Genomic DNA, 17206 nt, shown 5'->3' with positions numbered 1-17206 from the left:
CTCCTTTATTCCCAATCGAACATGGTTGAAGAAGCAGTCACGTGCTCCTGGGTGCCAAAATCACCTGGTCACCACGCCAGCAGGCGACAACTTTCACACCAAGGTTCAACTCGAGTGACAGGACTGCACCCAAAAAAGGTCAAAACAGGCTGTAAGTTGTACCCTGCAGGCACGGTGACCAGGTGACTGGTGTACGCAGGAGCACGTGACCGCTTGTTCTACCATGTTCGATTGGGAATTAGGGGCGAACGCTGCATCGCAGCCTTTTCGGACCAAAACCAGTCGACTCAGCGACCAAAAGACTATAACATATGGGCCAATCGCGGTCATCCGTGCTTTTATAAGAACGAAATGGCGCTTTTAGTGACATTTTGCATACAAATCCCCATCTAGTAGGGCGCAGTCACCCAGTTTCGGTGGAAGTGCGCGAGTTCGATTGGGATTCAAGTAGGAAGGGAGCGTCTCAGCTTTCTCGGACCAAGACCATTCGACTCAGCACCCCGAAGACTACAACTGGTGAAATTTTAATTTTTGCCTTAACTTCCCCTTTAACTTTTTTTGTCTTAAGTTATAGCAGACACGATCAGTAGATCTCTACGAGTAGCAGTAGCAGCCGCGCGCAGAAGCACTGAGCACGCGAAGCGTGCGAATCATGTAGCCACCTAGCCTAGGCCATCATAGGCATAGGTAGCACTAGCAGCCGCACAAGCGCTGCGGACCACGTGAACCGTTCTCTGCAAATAGAATCATCTGCAACAAAAGGATACAAAAGATCTGCACTGACTGCACTCTGCATCTGATCTGCAGTGAAGAGCGCATCGCACTTTTGTTCGTAAGTTTATGAATTTTTTGAGCCGCTTCATCCGCCATGCGCCACCAGGTAGTAGAGTAGTAGAATTTATTATTTTGATAGGGAAGGCCCTAGAGACGTTGCCGTCTTGTTACAGGGAACCCTAAGTGCTCTTTACAGAGCGAAACAAAAACGGATAGATGCTCAACCTGACGACACGAGACAGGCAGAGAATTCCACCTATCAGCGCCAAGGAAAGAAATGGAGAACATGCCATATCTAGTGGTAGCAGCGGGCAAAGAAAGTTGATGGACAACCCTGACCAGCCTCCCGAAGGCGTAACAGACGTCCCTCCTTCTCCTTCCAACGATGAAGAACCTCCCTCACCAGGACTTCAGAGGTCTGGCCACCACCACGTGCTGTGCACGTGTGCTGTTCATGTACTTGCTTCACCCGCATGCCACATTCGGCCAGGCAACGCTGGCGGGGGTGCTGCTAGTACGAGTCGTAGGGTTATGTACTCTTGCTATAAGGGTAGGTCGACTGTATCATGACATGGGTCTCCCCGGGGCCCGGGTACAGTACCGGCAAGACTACAGAACCATGGGGGTTTCAGATTGAGTAACCATGGAGAAAAATGACTCAATCGGCCGACAGCCGGCCCCTCCCTGAAATCCTCAGCGGACTCGGAAGTGATCCCACTAAGGACTCGCCACACCTCAATAGGGTAAGGATAAGGTGCAGACAAACCAAAAAGGATTGACCCAAGTAGTTGGAATCTTCGGAAATAGAACAAGTCTGTATGGTGGCAGAAGCCAGCTTCAAATGTGCCGGCGCATGCATGGTGGGCAATCACATAGATAGCACGCCCAACAACAAAGAAACAGCGAAAACTCTGCTGGAACTGAGCACAACTGCAGACGTGCTCTCTCTCTCTCTCTCTCTCTCTCTCTCTCTCTCTCTCTCTCTCTCTCTCTCTCTCTCTCTCTCTCTCTCTCTCTCTCTCTCTCTCTCTCTCTCTTTCTTTTCAACAACGCACGCACACACATGAAAAGGAACAAGGTGCAGACAAACACGGATATTGACAAAAACCCAACAGAAAAACAAGGGCCGTGACCCAATGATGTGGCAAAGAAAACAGTGTGCACGCTGAATACGATCTCAAGCCATGCATACATGTACATGTCTTCCTCAGGCGGCAATCCGAGCGGTGAGCTGAACTCACGCGTCAAACACAAGCCGCTCTGGCCTAGGGGGAGAAAAAAAATAGCTTGCTCGCCACCCCACCGGAACGATAATGTGGCTGGAGTGTGCGTGCACGCGCCCCAATAGTGACCAAGAGACGTTTATGTAGTGCGCACATCCAGAGTGTGTCTCCGTCCTACACAGGCAGTGCTCACCGTCACACCCCTGCTGACTGGCAGTAGGCGACAAGCAGCCAAATATACACGGGCCGTGGAAGACTGCCCCCCCCCCCCCCCCACACACACACTCTCCAGTGCACGGGGGGGGGGGGGGGGGCTGGTGGCTGGTCATGGGCGACGCTCACTCGTCCTCGAGAGGGTTGTAAGTTGACTTGCTCGCAGCCGGTTGCGGAGGCGTGGATTCGGTGGACTGACGCGGTGCCTGGCTTGCAGCCGGCTGTGCAGGCATGGACTTGGTGGACCGACGCGGTGGCTGGCTTGGTGCCGGTTGCCCTACCGCGGACTTGGCGGACTGATGCGCCGTCATTCGAGCAGCAGCAGCAGTAACGGCAGCATCACCGGAAGTAACATTTGCCGTCTGCGCCTCGCCACCTGCCGACGTTGTGCTCCACTCGCTCCATCCCGGCGATGCGGACGCTGACATGCTTGCCCGCTCTGCGCCTCTAGCGCGCATACCGCCTCTACCGGCGGGGCGAATGGGAGCTACCTCACTCACATGTGACCGCGCTGCCTGTGCTGGACTCTGCCTCCACTGCTGCTGCTGTTGAGGTTGAGCGTGGTGTTGCTGGTGCTGCTGGCGCTGATTGGCAAAGGGCGATGTGCGTGGTGCGAAAACATCCTCCTGCCGCTGCTGTTGTTGCTGTTGTTGTTGCTGCTGTCCCCGTCGCTCATCCCAGGCACGCTGGTGTTCAACCATCGCGTCTTTGCCAAAGCCGGAGACCTGGCGCTGCACATTCGTCGGCAGAGGTTGAGTGTGGTGTTGCTGGTGCTGCTGGCGCTGATCGGCAAAGGGCGATGTGCGTGGTGTGAAAACACCCTCCTGCCGCTGCTGTTGTTGCTGTTGTTGTTGCTGCTGCTGCTGTTGTTGTTGTTGTTGCCCATGGTGGCGGAAAAACTGTCCCCGTCGCTCATCCCAGGCACGCTGGTACTCAACCGTCGCGTCTTTGCCAGAGCCGGAGACCTGGCGCTGCACATTCGTCGGCAGTTTCGTCGACTTAGGAACAGACCCACCCATGTAGTAGAAGATTAACTTCGGATAATCATTTTCAGCTATCGTTTTCAATCCATGTGGTTTCTGCAAGACAAAAACCGGAGTTTGAATCACACGCAGCACCCGCCACATCGCGCACCCGCACACATGCACATGCATGCCCGCGTGTGAGAACGCAACCACACGCAAACGAATGCAAACACACGTACACACACACACACACACACACACACACACACACACACACACACAAACACGTGCTTGCGTGTGAGAACCCAAACACGCGAAAAACGCATGCAAACACACACACACACACACACACACACACACACACACACACACACACACACATGCACACATGTACATACATATCATGGAACTCCCCATAGGGCACACCTCACAAGCAAAGACGCCCTGCACATTTATAATAAGAACCAATTAGAGAGGTTGTGCATAACGAAAATTCGTAACTTAGACGTAGTCTGGGCACGAGTAACGAAAAAGGAAAGGAACTTTCGCGAGGAGGACCGCGAAACTTGAAGATCTTTCACATTTTGAACTTTCGCTTCTTTCTCGCAAGCTTCTGTATACATGTAGCTGTGTTGATGCACGTGGTGTCAAGATTTTTTCGCCATGGCCTTCTCAAGTCGTTCTGCAAGTTCTTTCTACTCGGCATCCTGTGGAGCTGATGGATCTCTTTCCCGCTCTCTCAGCGATCCTCTGTCACCTGGACAGCGCTCGGCTAGTTCTGTCAGATCTGGAAGTCCTGTCAGTGCTCGCCCTGTGGCAAATTATTCTGCTGAATCCCCGCAGCAGAATTCTGCCACTTCGGCGTCTTCGTCTTCCCCTGCGACGTCTCAGCGAAGGACATTTGATCTCGCGATTGACCTAACCCTTCTCAGGCAGCTTCGTTCTCACGACCAACCGTTTCGACGAGGGTCTCCAGCCATGGAGATCGTTGCCTGTGAGCTGGAAAACTTGAGCCCAACTCAGTTCGGTGGTGTGACGAAGAAAGCTATTCGCGACAGAGTGATGAAGCTGCTGGAGCTGTTCGCCAAAGGCGACGACTGGAAGAGAAGGATGTAAGTTCCTGTACGAACTGGCTTTGCATGCAGCCCAACTCTGTTTGCTCTGTATACATGTACATGTACATGCATGTCGATCTGATTACTGCTGTGTCTGATTCACATGCATGTCGATCTGATTACTGCTGTGTCTGATCCACATGCAAGCAATTTTCAAGCTTCACTTTGTCCATGTTACGAATTCCATGTACTATAACTATGTACTGAAGTAGTAGTTACCAAGCCTGTCTTCCTGTGCGTATGTGTCTGCGCTCGCCCATGCACGCGCACGTGTGTGTTTGTATATGTGTGTGCGTGTGTGTGTGTGTGCGCGCGCGCGCGCACGCACTTCTCCCTCACCGCTTGCTGTATGTGTTGCATAGGTCTGGTACGAACGAAGATATAACAGAGAAAGAGCAACTGCTGCAAGAGCTGCAAGATATCTACGCTGAGAAAGATACGACCATGCAACGACGTGCGGAGGCTACGCAAGCCAAGTGCCCCCTAGCTGCTGAAGCGCGCGATGACACATGCCTGACGCTCGGAGAAAGGTCAGGCGCTGCCAAAGCAGGCCATACTGAGCCTAAAGCCAAGCGAAAGCTGCAAGGGACGGAGGTTGTCCTGGATTATCTTGAATCAAAGCACAAGGATGATATCACAATGCGCCGCCATGAGCTCGAGTTTGAAAAGGAAAAAGCAAAATCACAGCAGCAGGAAGAAGATGAGAAGTTGAAATTGGAGCGGGAAAAAATGGAGCTGGAGCGGGAGAAATTGGCTGCAGACGAAAGAAAGCACGGCAGAGTGATGGAGCGGGCAGACAGAGCAAGGGGCGACAAGCGTGAGGAAGACATGGCGGGAGAGAGAACAGCGTTCATGGACGTCATGAAAGCACTGGCCCATAAGCTATCATAGCGCTTGTCAACGCATACGCATGCAATACTTCAGCTGTTTTGAACTTATGATGTGAATACAGATCGATGCATATATATTTTACTGAGTGCGTTGCCGTGTCCGCATCTTGCTTAACAGTGCCACGCTGCAAGTAAAAGGCACACTCACAGGGATCAGGTCATGCTTCCATGGTGGCTGCTGGTAGGTGGCTGCAATCGGAAATATCTGGACGTCTTGTTCCCACCTCTGATTATGGTTCGGCAATTAGTCAGTAGAGCTGTTACTCGGTAGTACTAGTAGATGCACACAGGCTGGAGGCGAACTTTCAAGTCCTTCTTGAAGTCCACAAAGGCCCAGTACAGTGAGCCTTCTCCAAATGAACATTCCACACACTGCCGCACTGAGCTCATTCGGCCATTGAACAAGTGTTGCTGGGGCGTGGCAGCTGCACCGACATATCTATTCTGGATATAGGGGCTTAGCGGATAAGCTGGGTCACCATAGAGTGCGTATGGCGGGCCATGTGGCAGCTGCATATGCTGCTGGAGCTGCGCCAGTAATCCACTTTCATCAAGTACTCCAGCATCGTGACGACTGCCGACAACGGGCCCATACAAAATAATGCGCAATCAAGCCATCGGGCGTTGTAACTGCTTGAAATTTAAGTGCATGGACACATTTGTGTCCATTGTAATACATCCGTTGCTCCTAGCCTGGTCGGCAGATTGGTCTGACTGTACCGTCGATGAAGCCCCAAATCCGTAAGTCGACCTCGGACTTGTTGCGGATGGCCGTATGGTACGACTCTAGGAGTGCTGCAGTGAAGTGCGGCTTGGTGAAAGGGTCCTCAAGAAGGCCCCCCCCCCCCCAATTTCGCCAAATCCACATCAAGGTTGTGTTGAAAATTCTGCTGAGATCAGGACTCATCGGACAGCTCACAAAGGCGACAAGGATAGGCCAGGCGACGCAAGACTACCATCAAACCTTCCAGCCCTGTCCATGCCGTACGTGATGGTCCTACAAACTTCTGCGTGTGATTCAACTCCCTTATTTCCGCATTGGAGGAGCGGAACCTCAGCTCACATGTTTCCTCATCCAACGATTCCAGGAAAATTCGAGGGCCGAGAACACGGTGTTGCGAAAGCTGCCGGTCCTCTTCTGCTGCCATAAGCAATACAAGAAGTTTCTCATCATCAACATCGCCCTCAGAGTGGGCGAGAAGCAGGATAGCCGTAAGGCTATCGTACTCTTCCAAGTCCATGAAGATTAGAATAGTCAACACTGCAACTACAATTGATAAAAACTTCTTCCTCTAGCTTGCATGTGTGCCTACACGTGTGCCGGAGTACACACTTGATTCAAAAAATTGTTCAACAAGCGCGCGCAAACAGCGGGAAAAGTACTCGAAAGGGTCACCATGGTCACACTACGTTTTTCGTTGAGCACAACAGATTTTCTTTATGAGTTTTCGTCACTTCCAGACGGCTCAGATTCCGAAAGATCTTTACGAATTTTCGTTATGCGCAACCTCTCCATTATGTCATCTCCTGCTGTTCTGAATTGATATGCAACACATGTTTTCTAATAAGTACACCAACAATGACAAGAACTGCAGCAACAGCAACCATAGCAACAACAGCCACAGCATCTGCAACAACAACGATGACAACGATGACAATGATGACAATGATGACAATGATGACAACAACAACAACAACAACAACAACAACAACAACAACAACAACAACAACAACAGCAGCAATAACACACAAGAACAAATATAACAAAACCACCACCTCCACCTCCACCACCAACCCCACCTCCCCCTCCACCTCCACCACCGACAATCTCTTATTGGCCACTGGCCATCGTGCGAATAAAGATTTGAAACGAGAAACAGAACTGAAACAGAACTGAAACAGCACAAAACAGGCGAAAGCAGTTTTCGATTGATCTGACGATACCTTTCAATCAAAAAAGTCCTTTGTCTGTCAAGCTTTTCGTGTATGATATCCAGAGTACACTGTATACCCCCCCCCCCCCCAAGAGTGTGTAACTCCTGATACCCTTTCAATGGGGTACGCCGACGGCGAAAACTCACATCACGTGGTGCAGTGTCGCAGTTGTACGTTTCCAACCCGTTTTGAGCGAGCAGCGGAGTAATAAAAAAAGCACTCTCTGACAGAAAGTCACTGCGGGTATGCAAATCCCCAGGATGATCATGGCAGATATTCGGATTGCGCGCACGCTATCCTTCGTTTGTACATAGTACGAACGTACCTGAGACACGTGCTGTGAGTTTTCGCCGTCGGAGACCCCATATGCAGTTGCACACTCTTGGGGGGGGGGGGGGGGGTAGTCCGGGGGCCAAATTAGGAAAAAGTCACGTCTAATAGATTTCGTTCTGAGTGAGGGGCACCAAGTTTTTTCGATTTGAAAGTCAAGTATCTTCAAAATGCTGCAAGATGGTACCGTAAAAGCCCGTGTATACGCCCACTCGAAATTACGCCCACCATCCGTGCACACGCCCAGTCAGGGGAAGTCAACACTTTTGTTTCAAAATAGCGCCCATGCCCATGTATACGCCCAGGTATGCCGGCAACACCAGTACCTGTACAGGTACTGATACCCAATCCTTACTGCTATCCCTATTCCAAGTATACGCCCGGTTCCAAAATAACGCCCGTGCCCTTGTATACGCCCAGGAAATCGAGGCTGCTATTCTATACGCCCGGGGCCTATACACGGGCTTTTACGGTATGCCATTCAATCAAAATTTCCATCGGGAAGGTCATACAATGAAGGTGGAAAGAATTGATGATGGTTGCCATGGCAACAAATCAGTAAATTCAAAATTACAGGAGAACTATGCAATATTTTGACAAAACTCCTGCTGGATATAAACATATCCAATACGTATGACTAGTTGGCCAAGTTTGACTGAAAAAAATAAACTTCAGGGCCTCATAAGTGAATTATAAAATCGGATCTACTACAACTACAGTTGAACATCGATTATCCGCCCACCTCTGGGCAGACAACTGTCAGGCGGTGTTCAGATAAGGCAAATGTTCCGGATAAGAAAAAACTGTCACTCACACACTTTCAGTGGTTATTACTAGCCGCACGACCTTTTTACTTTTTACTTTTCAAAATTTTCGTATTTTTTGAATGGCTCACTACAGGCACAGTGCGTACTCTACGGCACGTGCGCCCAAAAAAACTGTTACGGATAATCGAATGGTCGGATAGTCGATGTGCGGATAATCGATGTTCAACTGTACTGTCAAAGCAGAAATATTCGTCTGGAATTTAATTTCGTCTTTTTCGTCCAAGGAGCTTTGGGACTAAATTAATTACGAATGTCGATTTGTCCAGCTTTTCAATACACTCTTATGATCCATGGACGAAATTTACAGCCGGACGAACTCCCTTTCTTTGCAGTTGGACGAAATTATTGACCGACGAAATTTTCTGCCTGTCCAGTACACATTACTGTACAAACGTAATTAAATATGCATGCATACACCGACAACTGTACAAATAATATTGGTGACCAGTGTACATGTGACATCTATAAAGCCTATTAGAAAAGAGTTAGAAATGAATCAGTCTGTGACCAATGGTGATCTAATTGATAAACATGTACATTGTTTGTTTGTTTGTATACTTTACTAGCAGCACCCCAGGCCAGCGTTGCCTGGCCGAATGTGGCATGCGGGTGAAGCAAGTACATCAACAGCACACTTGCTCAGCACGTGGTGGTGGCCAGACCGCTGAAGTCCTGGTGAGGAAGGTTCTTCATGGTTGGAAGGAGAAGGAGGGACGTCTGTTACGCCTTCGGGAGGCTGGTCAGGGTTGTCCATCACCTGGTGGCGGATGAAGCGGCTCAAAAAATTCATAAACTTACGAACAAAAGTGCGATGCGCTCTTCACTGCAGATCAGATGCAGAGTGCAGTCAGTGCAGATCTTTTGTATCCCTTTGTTGCAGATGTTTCTATTTGCAGAGAACGGTTCACGTGGTCCGCAGCGCTTGTGCGGCTGCTAGTGCTACCTAGACCTATGGCCTAGGCTAGGTGGCTACATGATTCGCACGCTTCGCGTGCTCAGTGCTTCTGCGCGCGGCTGCTACTGCTACTCGTACTGATCGTGTCTGCTATAAGCGCTACCACCTACACTGTTCGCACGCTTCGCGTGCTCAGCACGTGGTGGTGGCTACACGATTCGAACGCTTCGCGTGCTCAGTGCTTCTGTGGCTGCTTCCGCTAGCTACACGATTCGCACGCTTCGCGTGCTCAGTGCTTCTGCGGCCGCTAGCTACACTGTGCTACACTGTTCGCACGCTTCGCGTGCTCAGGGCAGCGCTGCTCCGCAGCGCTTCAGCGTGACATACACACACACGTCACAGGTGCCTCTTCTTTATAAGGAGCGTGACACACACACACACACACACACACACACACACACACACACACACACACACACACACACGTCACAGGTGCCTCTTCTTTATAAGTAAAGATTTGAATTCGCTACATGTATGTATGTATGTATGTATGTATGTATGTACAGTTGTGGCAAGTGAAATCCGACACTTGGCATAAGGGACTGCACCATGCAGTCTGCAGCCCCGCATACGTACAGTACATGTGTTACATACAACTTTATCTGTCTGATGATAAAACTCGTACTCATCACCATGATCACAGTCAAGGTTCAAAAGATGCTGGCAAAAATGAATGGGGATTGGATACCAATACTCAATATGTGTACCATATTTGTGAACTGTGTGTATCTACGCTGCGACCTTTCGATCTGTTCGATCGGGATGCATACGGGGGTATAGTACAAATTAGGTGCAGTGCATTACATCATTGGTGTCCATTTGTGGCGCTGTCCCCTATGGCAAGTGTCGGATTTCACTTGCCACAACTGTATGTATGTATGTATGTATGTATGGCGAAGAGGAAAATGTTGAGGGAAACAGAGCACGCCAAAGCAGTTCTCTAAGTACCTATCAGGTAGTAGCAACAAAGAGGAGCTTGTGGCATTCTTGCTGGTGCAGTGGCAGCTCCCAGACAACCTGAACAAGATGCCCCCAGGCAAGGAACTGGTTGTCACTGCGGGCCAAGAGTGCATAATTGTCAAGTCGGCTGGTGCAAGCATGGCGTCTACTGTGTTACTGCTGTGGAGGAGTTGCTGTCAACCCAGGAAGAGGCTGACACCAAACTGCTCCTTCATGCAAGACATGCAGCTGTCAGTGGGTATGAGACCGTTCTGATAAGAACACCAGATACTGATGTTGCCATCATTGCTTGTTCTGTTAGCTATGTTATGCCGTGTACGTTGCTGGTGGCGTACAGTCAACATGACCGCTATTGCAGAGAAGCTCAGTGCCGATGTTTGCAATGCTCTGCCCGGCTTACATGCGTTCACTGGTAGCGATTCCACCAGCGCGTTTGCCTTCCGTGGGAAAAGTGCTGCCTTCAACATTGTCCGTGGTGATGGTCCCGCCAGTGAATCAGCACGCATAGCTATGTGTGAGCTTGGACGTGCATTCACACCCTTAACACCAGCCACTCTGGATGCCATAGAAAGGTTCACTTGTCAGATCTACAAGGCGTCCAAGTGCCAGCATGTGAACGAAGCCCGGCATGAGCTGTTTTGCCTAAAAAACCAGCAGTCCGACCAGCTACCTCCCTGCAAGGATGCCTTATTACACCACTCAGCCAGAGCCAATCATCAAGCAGCCCTAAGGCGGTTATGCCTCGTTGCGAAGCCGGAAATACCCCAACCACACCAGCAAGGTCAAGGTAAGATTCCACACAGTCATAATTATATTGAGTTCAGTCATAATTATATATATATTTAACTTACAGTCTCTATGGTTGTTGACACTGGTATCCTAATTAACTAGTTATCAACATGTCCTGGCAGTATCGGGAATACTTTTAGAAGTTTCTCAAGCAACAATACAATCTGAAATATGGTGCGTGTGTGTGTGTGTGTGTGTGAATGCTGTGGAGGGATGGTACGATCTGGCGGATTCTCGCCCCCCTGGCACCGCATGTACCGCTGTTTCGAGCCCGAGCCGCCCACACCCAATGTCCATTGCCAAGTATGTGATCGGTACTTCTCTCGCCCATGAGATGAGAAGCGTCACAAATGCTTGGCAGAACGGCAGAAACCGGTGTGTAATCAGGGTGACGCTTGCCAGTGTCGTCTCTGCCAACGTTGGTTCCGCAGCCCCGGTGGATTGGCTACCCATCGGTGCGATCACGGACCTGCTCCCAACATCGAGCACCCTGGCAACCTGGTCACTCCGCAGTGCAGCACCTGTCACCGGAGTTTCAAGTCCAGCAGCGGCTTGGCCAGACACAAGTGCGACCGCACGAAACGAAGGACAGTGTCGGAAAGGGCCGACTTCCCGTTTGAGTGCCCTTGCCAAAGGAAGTTCCGACTACGTCACCATCTAGTACGCCATCAGGAGTGCTGCTCCTCAGCCTCTTCCACCCCTCTCCCCTGACGGGGACCGTGTAACCTATCAAGGCAACGTGTATCAAGGTCAATGTGTGTGTGTGTGTTTTGATCCTCATCAAAATATAGGGTGGAGGGTCAATGATGATGGCGACCTAGAGGCTAGAGCCACACTGGACTGCTCTCCCGCCTGCTCCCAAAGCTCTCCTTCAGTTTCTAAGTTGTGGTTGCAGAAGCGGTTGCAAGGATGGACGTTGCTCATGTCGTCGCCATAACATGTTGTGCACTGATGTCTGCAACTGCACGCATGATCGTCCTGTGGTTGAATGTTCTAACTGCCAAGAGGACACTGTGCCAGCAGCAATAGCAAACGAGGATGCGGATTAATACAAGTAACTGCACTATGAAGAGTCGTGCTGAGTCTGAGCCTACTTCAAGTTGGCCAACCTGGCAGGGCTTGAAGAGTCACAGATAATGCAATGCACGACTTGCCTTTGTTCTGTTTCCTGAACACTTGTGTGGTCCTCTGTTATGTGTTCATGCCACACTTCCTTAGCTGTATCGCATTCCTTGCAGATAGTGTTGCGTCACTGCCTGTACATACATGTTCCTCTTCGCCATACATGTACATGATTGTACTGTAAATATACAAAATTTCGGCACTTCACGATTGTTGACATTTCGGCGGCGATTTATTTTCGGCGTGGGGTAGAGGGCATGATAGTGCGACAGATGCTGTGAAAATTTTCATCGGCGTTTTAATTTAGGCGTTTTGGGTCGGTGCCGAATATAGCCGAAATTAAATAGCTGCCGAAAATTTGTATATTTACAGTATATCCATTAGATCACCATTGGTCACAGACTGCTCTATTCATTTCTAACTCTTTTCTAATAGGCTTTATAGATGTCACATGTACAGTGGTCACCAATATATTTGTACAGTTGTCGGTGTATGCATGCATATTTAATTACATATGTACAGTAATGTATAGTTGCAGTAGATCCGATTTTATAATTCACCTTTGAGGCCCTGACGTTTATTTGTTTTCAGTCAAACTTGGCCAACTAGTCATACGTATTGGATATGTTTATATCCAGCAGGAATTTTGTCAAAATATCGCATAGTTCTCCTGGAAATTTGAGTTAACTGATTTGTTGCCATGGCAACCATCATCAATTCTTTCCACCTTCATTGTATGACCTTCCCGATGGAAATTTTGATTGAATGGCATACCATCTGGCAGCATTCTGAAGATACTTGACATTCAAATCGAAAAAAACGTGGTGCCCTCTTACCCGGAACGAAACTTCAAAAATAACCCCCCTGGCCCCCTGACTAGGGGGGTATATACTCTTGGTGATATGAAGGGTATAGAAGTGAGGGTCCCTGGCTCGAGTCCTAGATCCTGGTGGTGACAGTCAATCTTTTTCTTCAGACTTTTCTCACTTTTCCCGCCCGTGTCTTTCCCTCAAACCAGTGAATACAGAACCTCCTTAACAGTAAACATGCGGTGCTGGCCAAACAGTTGGTCCGACCCTGGCCAGACCAATCGGATCGGCTCCACCCGGCCTGTAGCAGCACTAACATTAGCCAAGCACTACCAGCCACAGCACTGTCAAGCCCTCCCACGCACACACACACACACACAACAGCAGAATTTCAGGAGGACACGTTGAACTCCTTTCACGTACCTCGCTCTGGTAGTTGGTCAAGGTTATTCCAGCCTCAGACAACAACTCTGGTAGATCAGTCGCCGGTACACGATCACCGGAGCCACCGCTGAAGACGCTTAAGAGCAAGTCGCCATGCTTGAACTGAAGAATGTACACGTAAACACAAACTCGTGCACGCACGCACACACACACACACACACACACACACACACACACACACACACACACACACCGGCACGTGCCCAAATGTACCCTCATGCGGCCACTCAACAATGTGCACAGTTGGCGCCCTCAACTTACACGGCCCTTGCCGCCCTGGAAAGTGCTACGAATGCTGCTGGACATTCACATGTACAAGTACAAATGGAGAGAGTTGCGGTTGATCGTGACAGCGCTCAATACACCAAGGTGCTGTCTGATGATTGGTTAAAACCGTGAAACTCACGAGTTACGGCAGAAACGCTTTCGACTCCTTCTTTCAGGGGTTGCATTTCAGTTTCCAGCACAGACAGTAGCCTGTTGCCCGATAAAAAAAGCATTCGCCCAGGAGTTGTCCCAAGCACCACACTTACCGAGTAAGAACATACCATATTTAGCCACCGTACAATGGGGTTTACGCATAAAACATGGCCGCCACCTTCCTGAGGGCAACCTGTCCCATATCTGGCAGGTACAGCCAGTTGAAGTACATTCGTGGGTATAATCGTACACAGTTGGTGACCTTTGATGCAGGATTGGTATCACAGTGTGTACCGTTATAGTGGACTTGCACCTCAAGATCAAATGGCAGGAGCATTATGTATAAACCCCATTGAGCCAATGAACGTAAGGAGATGGCCACAGCACCCCTAACCTGCATGTCTTCTCCAAAGCATCTGCAAGTGGAATCTCTTTTCGTTGCAGAGTTTAAATGGCATGAGCAAGACCTCTTGCAGCACATATGTTGAGCATGAGTGGAGAGATGCATGTCCGTCGTATGTTGCGCACACATGCACGCGGACACACACACACAGAAGTACGCCAACATGAACAAACACACATACGTAAATAAAACATGCACACACACACACACCCCCCCCCCCCCCCACGCACACACGCACCCACAAGGAAACCCAAAAAAAACGCGCATGTGCGCGCAACCAGCACCCACCTCATCGACCGGCACCTTGAGTTGTTGCAGGCAGCGTAGCACTAGGCGCGCATGCAGAGTGTCCCACTCGGCGACGTACTCCTGCTTGAACAAGCCATCGACGAGAGCCCTGCGGAGGGCAGGCGCGGCCAGGATCTCCCTGACTGACGACCGCTTCAGACCGGCGAACAGCGCCTTGATGCACGAGGGCGCAACGTGAATCTCCTGACCGGCCGTGACGCGCCGCAGCAGCTCCTTGGCCACGCTGGTCTGCAGTGCCGGCGAGGCGTTGTAGAACACACGCGTCAGTATGCTGGTCGGCGCCGTCTCCAGGCACGCGCCGGCTTCGCGCTCAAACTCACGCAGTACCTCCAGCTCGCCTTGAGACAGGTGCAGGTGCGAGATGCCCAGCACGCGCAGCGCCAGCAACCCTCGGTTGCCCTCCGGCATGGTGCGCAGCTGATTCTGCAGCGGGACCAGCAGGAACGCCCTCAGCGCACGGTCCTTAGCGTTGTACAGCAGCGAAAAAATCCTGGCGAAATCGAGCGTCACCCTTCCTAACAAGGTCCGAACCTGGCTATGCCGTTCCTCCGGGGAAGTGACAAAGCGTACATCCTTGGACATGACAAATCCGAGCAAGTCGAACCAATGGCTATCGACAGTGTGCGTTTTGAGACATTGTATACATTTCGACATGGCGTTGTGCCGAAACGGCCCGGTCGAGGCCTGCAGGACTTCAAGCGCCATCGCCGGCTCCAGGACGTCGAGCCTCTTGAACAAATGCAGGAGTGCGGCCTGCAACAGGCTGTGGGTGCTCTCACACTGCTTGGTGTTGTAGAGTTCAAAGCAGGCGCCCACCAGGTGCATATCGGACACCTGGTCGCCGAGGATGCGCTGTCGTAGCGCATCGCACCAGAACGAGTCTGCCGCTGCGCCGCCGTTATCCTGGACACCGTTGTCTGGAGCGACGCTGCTAATCAGCGCAGCCCTCGCCACCACCTGCAGCTGCGCATCACTTAGCTTCTTGAGGACACTTGTCTCCTGTACACTGGCCAAAAACGCTTTGGTCAGAGATGACAAGCCAGTATTGCGTGCAAACAGTACACCATATATTATACTGGATGCGGACAGCTTCTCAAAGTCGATAATTTTGCTGAACGAGCTAATGATTTCGTTCTGTTCTTCTGTAGGCAGCGAAGGAAAACGGTCCAAGAAGGCAGCGAAATCACCGGCTTCCACACTATTCAGGCACTCCGCGCTGAAATCCGCCGGGGACCATGGCACAGGTGCAGGAGAAGCGCAGGCCGCTGTGCCCCGCCAGCTTATCCTGACGCATTTTGCACTGCCCGACACTGGTGCTGTGACGGTGCCATTGGCGAATCTACTCGTCAACAACAATAGAACTTGACGAGAATTTACACGTGAACAAACGTTGCGAAGTGGCAGCATCGCAGGCAGATTTTATTGGGAGATGATTTTTCCTTGCCTCAAATACTAGCATCTGTCATCAAGCCAGGAAAATTCCTTGCTTCACATCGATCAACCAAGAAGAAAGGAGGAGAAGTTTGACTGATTCGGAGCTCACTAGCACTGCATGCAGCTTCAACATTTTTACTGTCTTGAGCATGAGAATTATTAGTGAGGTTTTGCATTCCGAATTTCGGTACAGCGTTCTTCGGTCATTTGTCGAACATCAAAATGTCGAATTTTCGCACCAACGTTTGTTTTGCAAGTCGAAAATGATGTGTTTTCATTTCGTGAGCCCCAGCACCAGCAACGTCCTGTCCCGTGCGCCTTTTCTTGCTGATTCCAACGAACTTTGAGCAATCAGAGGTAGCTGACGATGCTATGTCGCCAAAGACGCCTGCCATGCCAAGCGATGCCGAGATAAGAAACCTCTTTGAATAAATCACGCGCTAGCGCTCTTCTACAAGAAAATGCATCCGAAAAATATTTTCGGCAAAGTGAGCTTTTTCCGAACAAACACTCCGAATCTTCGAGCTTCGTGTGCATTTTCGACCTCGCTCCCGCGTGCACGCGTGCCGAATCTTTTTGCCGAATTTCGGAATGCAAAACCTCAATAGCACATTTTCGGCTTTTTGCGATCGCGATATCGCCCATCTATGGGCATGTTCGATTGGTAGGATCGGGATCCCGATCCACCGGATCCACTGGATTCGCACCCTTTCGATTGGTCGAATCCGGATCCGGATCCTTCGGATTTGGATCCGGTCAACCCTCCTCGGGGAGCAGGGTTGATCGGATCCAACGGATCCAAATGTGACCTTTGTGCGTATATGGCGGGTAAAAATCATTTTTGTACACATTGTGGTACGCACACGTGGATGGAGATAGAGCTTGTTGACTTTTTGTACGACGCACGCGATGAGTACGACGTTCACCCTTTAGGGTGCCTTGTGAGCGCCATTTTCAACATGGCAACAGTCAAGGTCCAAAATAAAGTGTTCAGTTGAATCTGAAGGATCCGAGGGATCTGAGATCTGGATCCCGATCCCGATCCTTACCAATCGAACATGCCCTATATCTCCACAAAAAGTTTGGGTCCCTCGGCCGGCTAGCTCGAGGGCAGCGCCGGCCGCGCGGATCACCCGAGGGCCGAAGCGATATCCTGGCGACCTGGCCTGGGCAAGCTAGCAGCATGGAAGCCTGGCCAAGATTATGACGTACTTGTTCTCTCATTACATGTACTGTATATATGGCCATATGGGGCTGTTAGGTGTGACGTCACGGCCCCTTCGCAATTC

The 17206-nt window shown here is 50.4% G+C and overlaps 1 protein-coding gene across 1 annotated transcript; it reads right to left on the bottom strand.

Annotated features, from left to right (window-relative positions):
* Positions 1 to 1524: 1524 nt before the first annotated feature.
* LOC135826106 (uncharacterized) lies at positions 1525 to 16220 on the bottom strand. The gene is made up of 3 exons (XM_065338742.1): positions 14463 to 16220; positions 13331 to 13453; positions 1525 to 3289 (listed from the first exon to the last, which is right to left on the bottom strand). Exons 1-3 carry the CDS (start codon positions 15888 to 15890, stop codon positions 2336 to 2338), a joined length of 2505 nt encoding a protein of 834 aa, XP_065194814.1. The 5' UTR covers positions 15891 to 16220; the 3' UTR covers positions 1525 to 2335.
* Positions 16221 to 17206: the final 986 nt, after the last annotated feature.

This window comes from Sycon ciliatum, chromosome 10 (assembly GCF_964019385.1).
Source record: "Sycon ciliatum chromosome 10, ocSycCili1.1, whole genome shotgun sequence".
Taxonomy (NCBI): Eukaryota; Metazoa; Porifera; class Calcarea; order Leucosolenida; family Sycettidae; genus Sycon; species Sycon ciliatum.
This window is presented reverse-complemented; position numbering and strand designations above follow the sequence as displayed.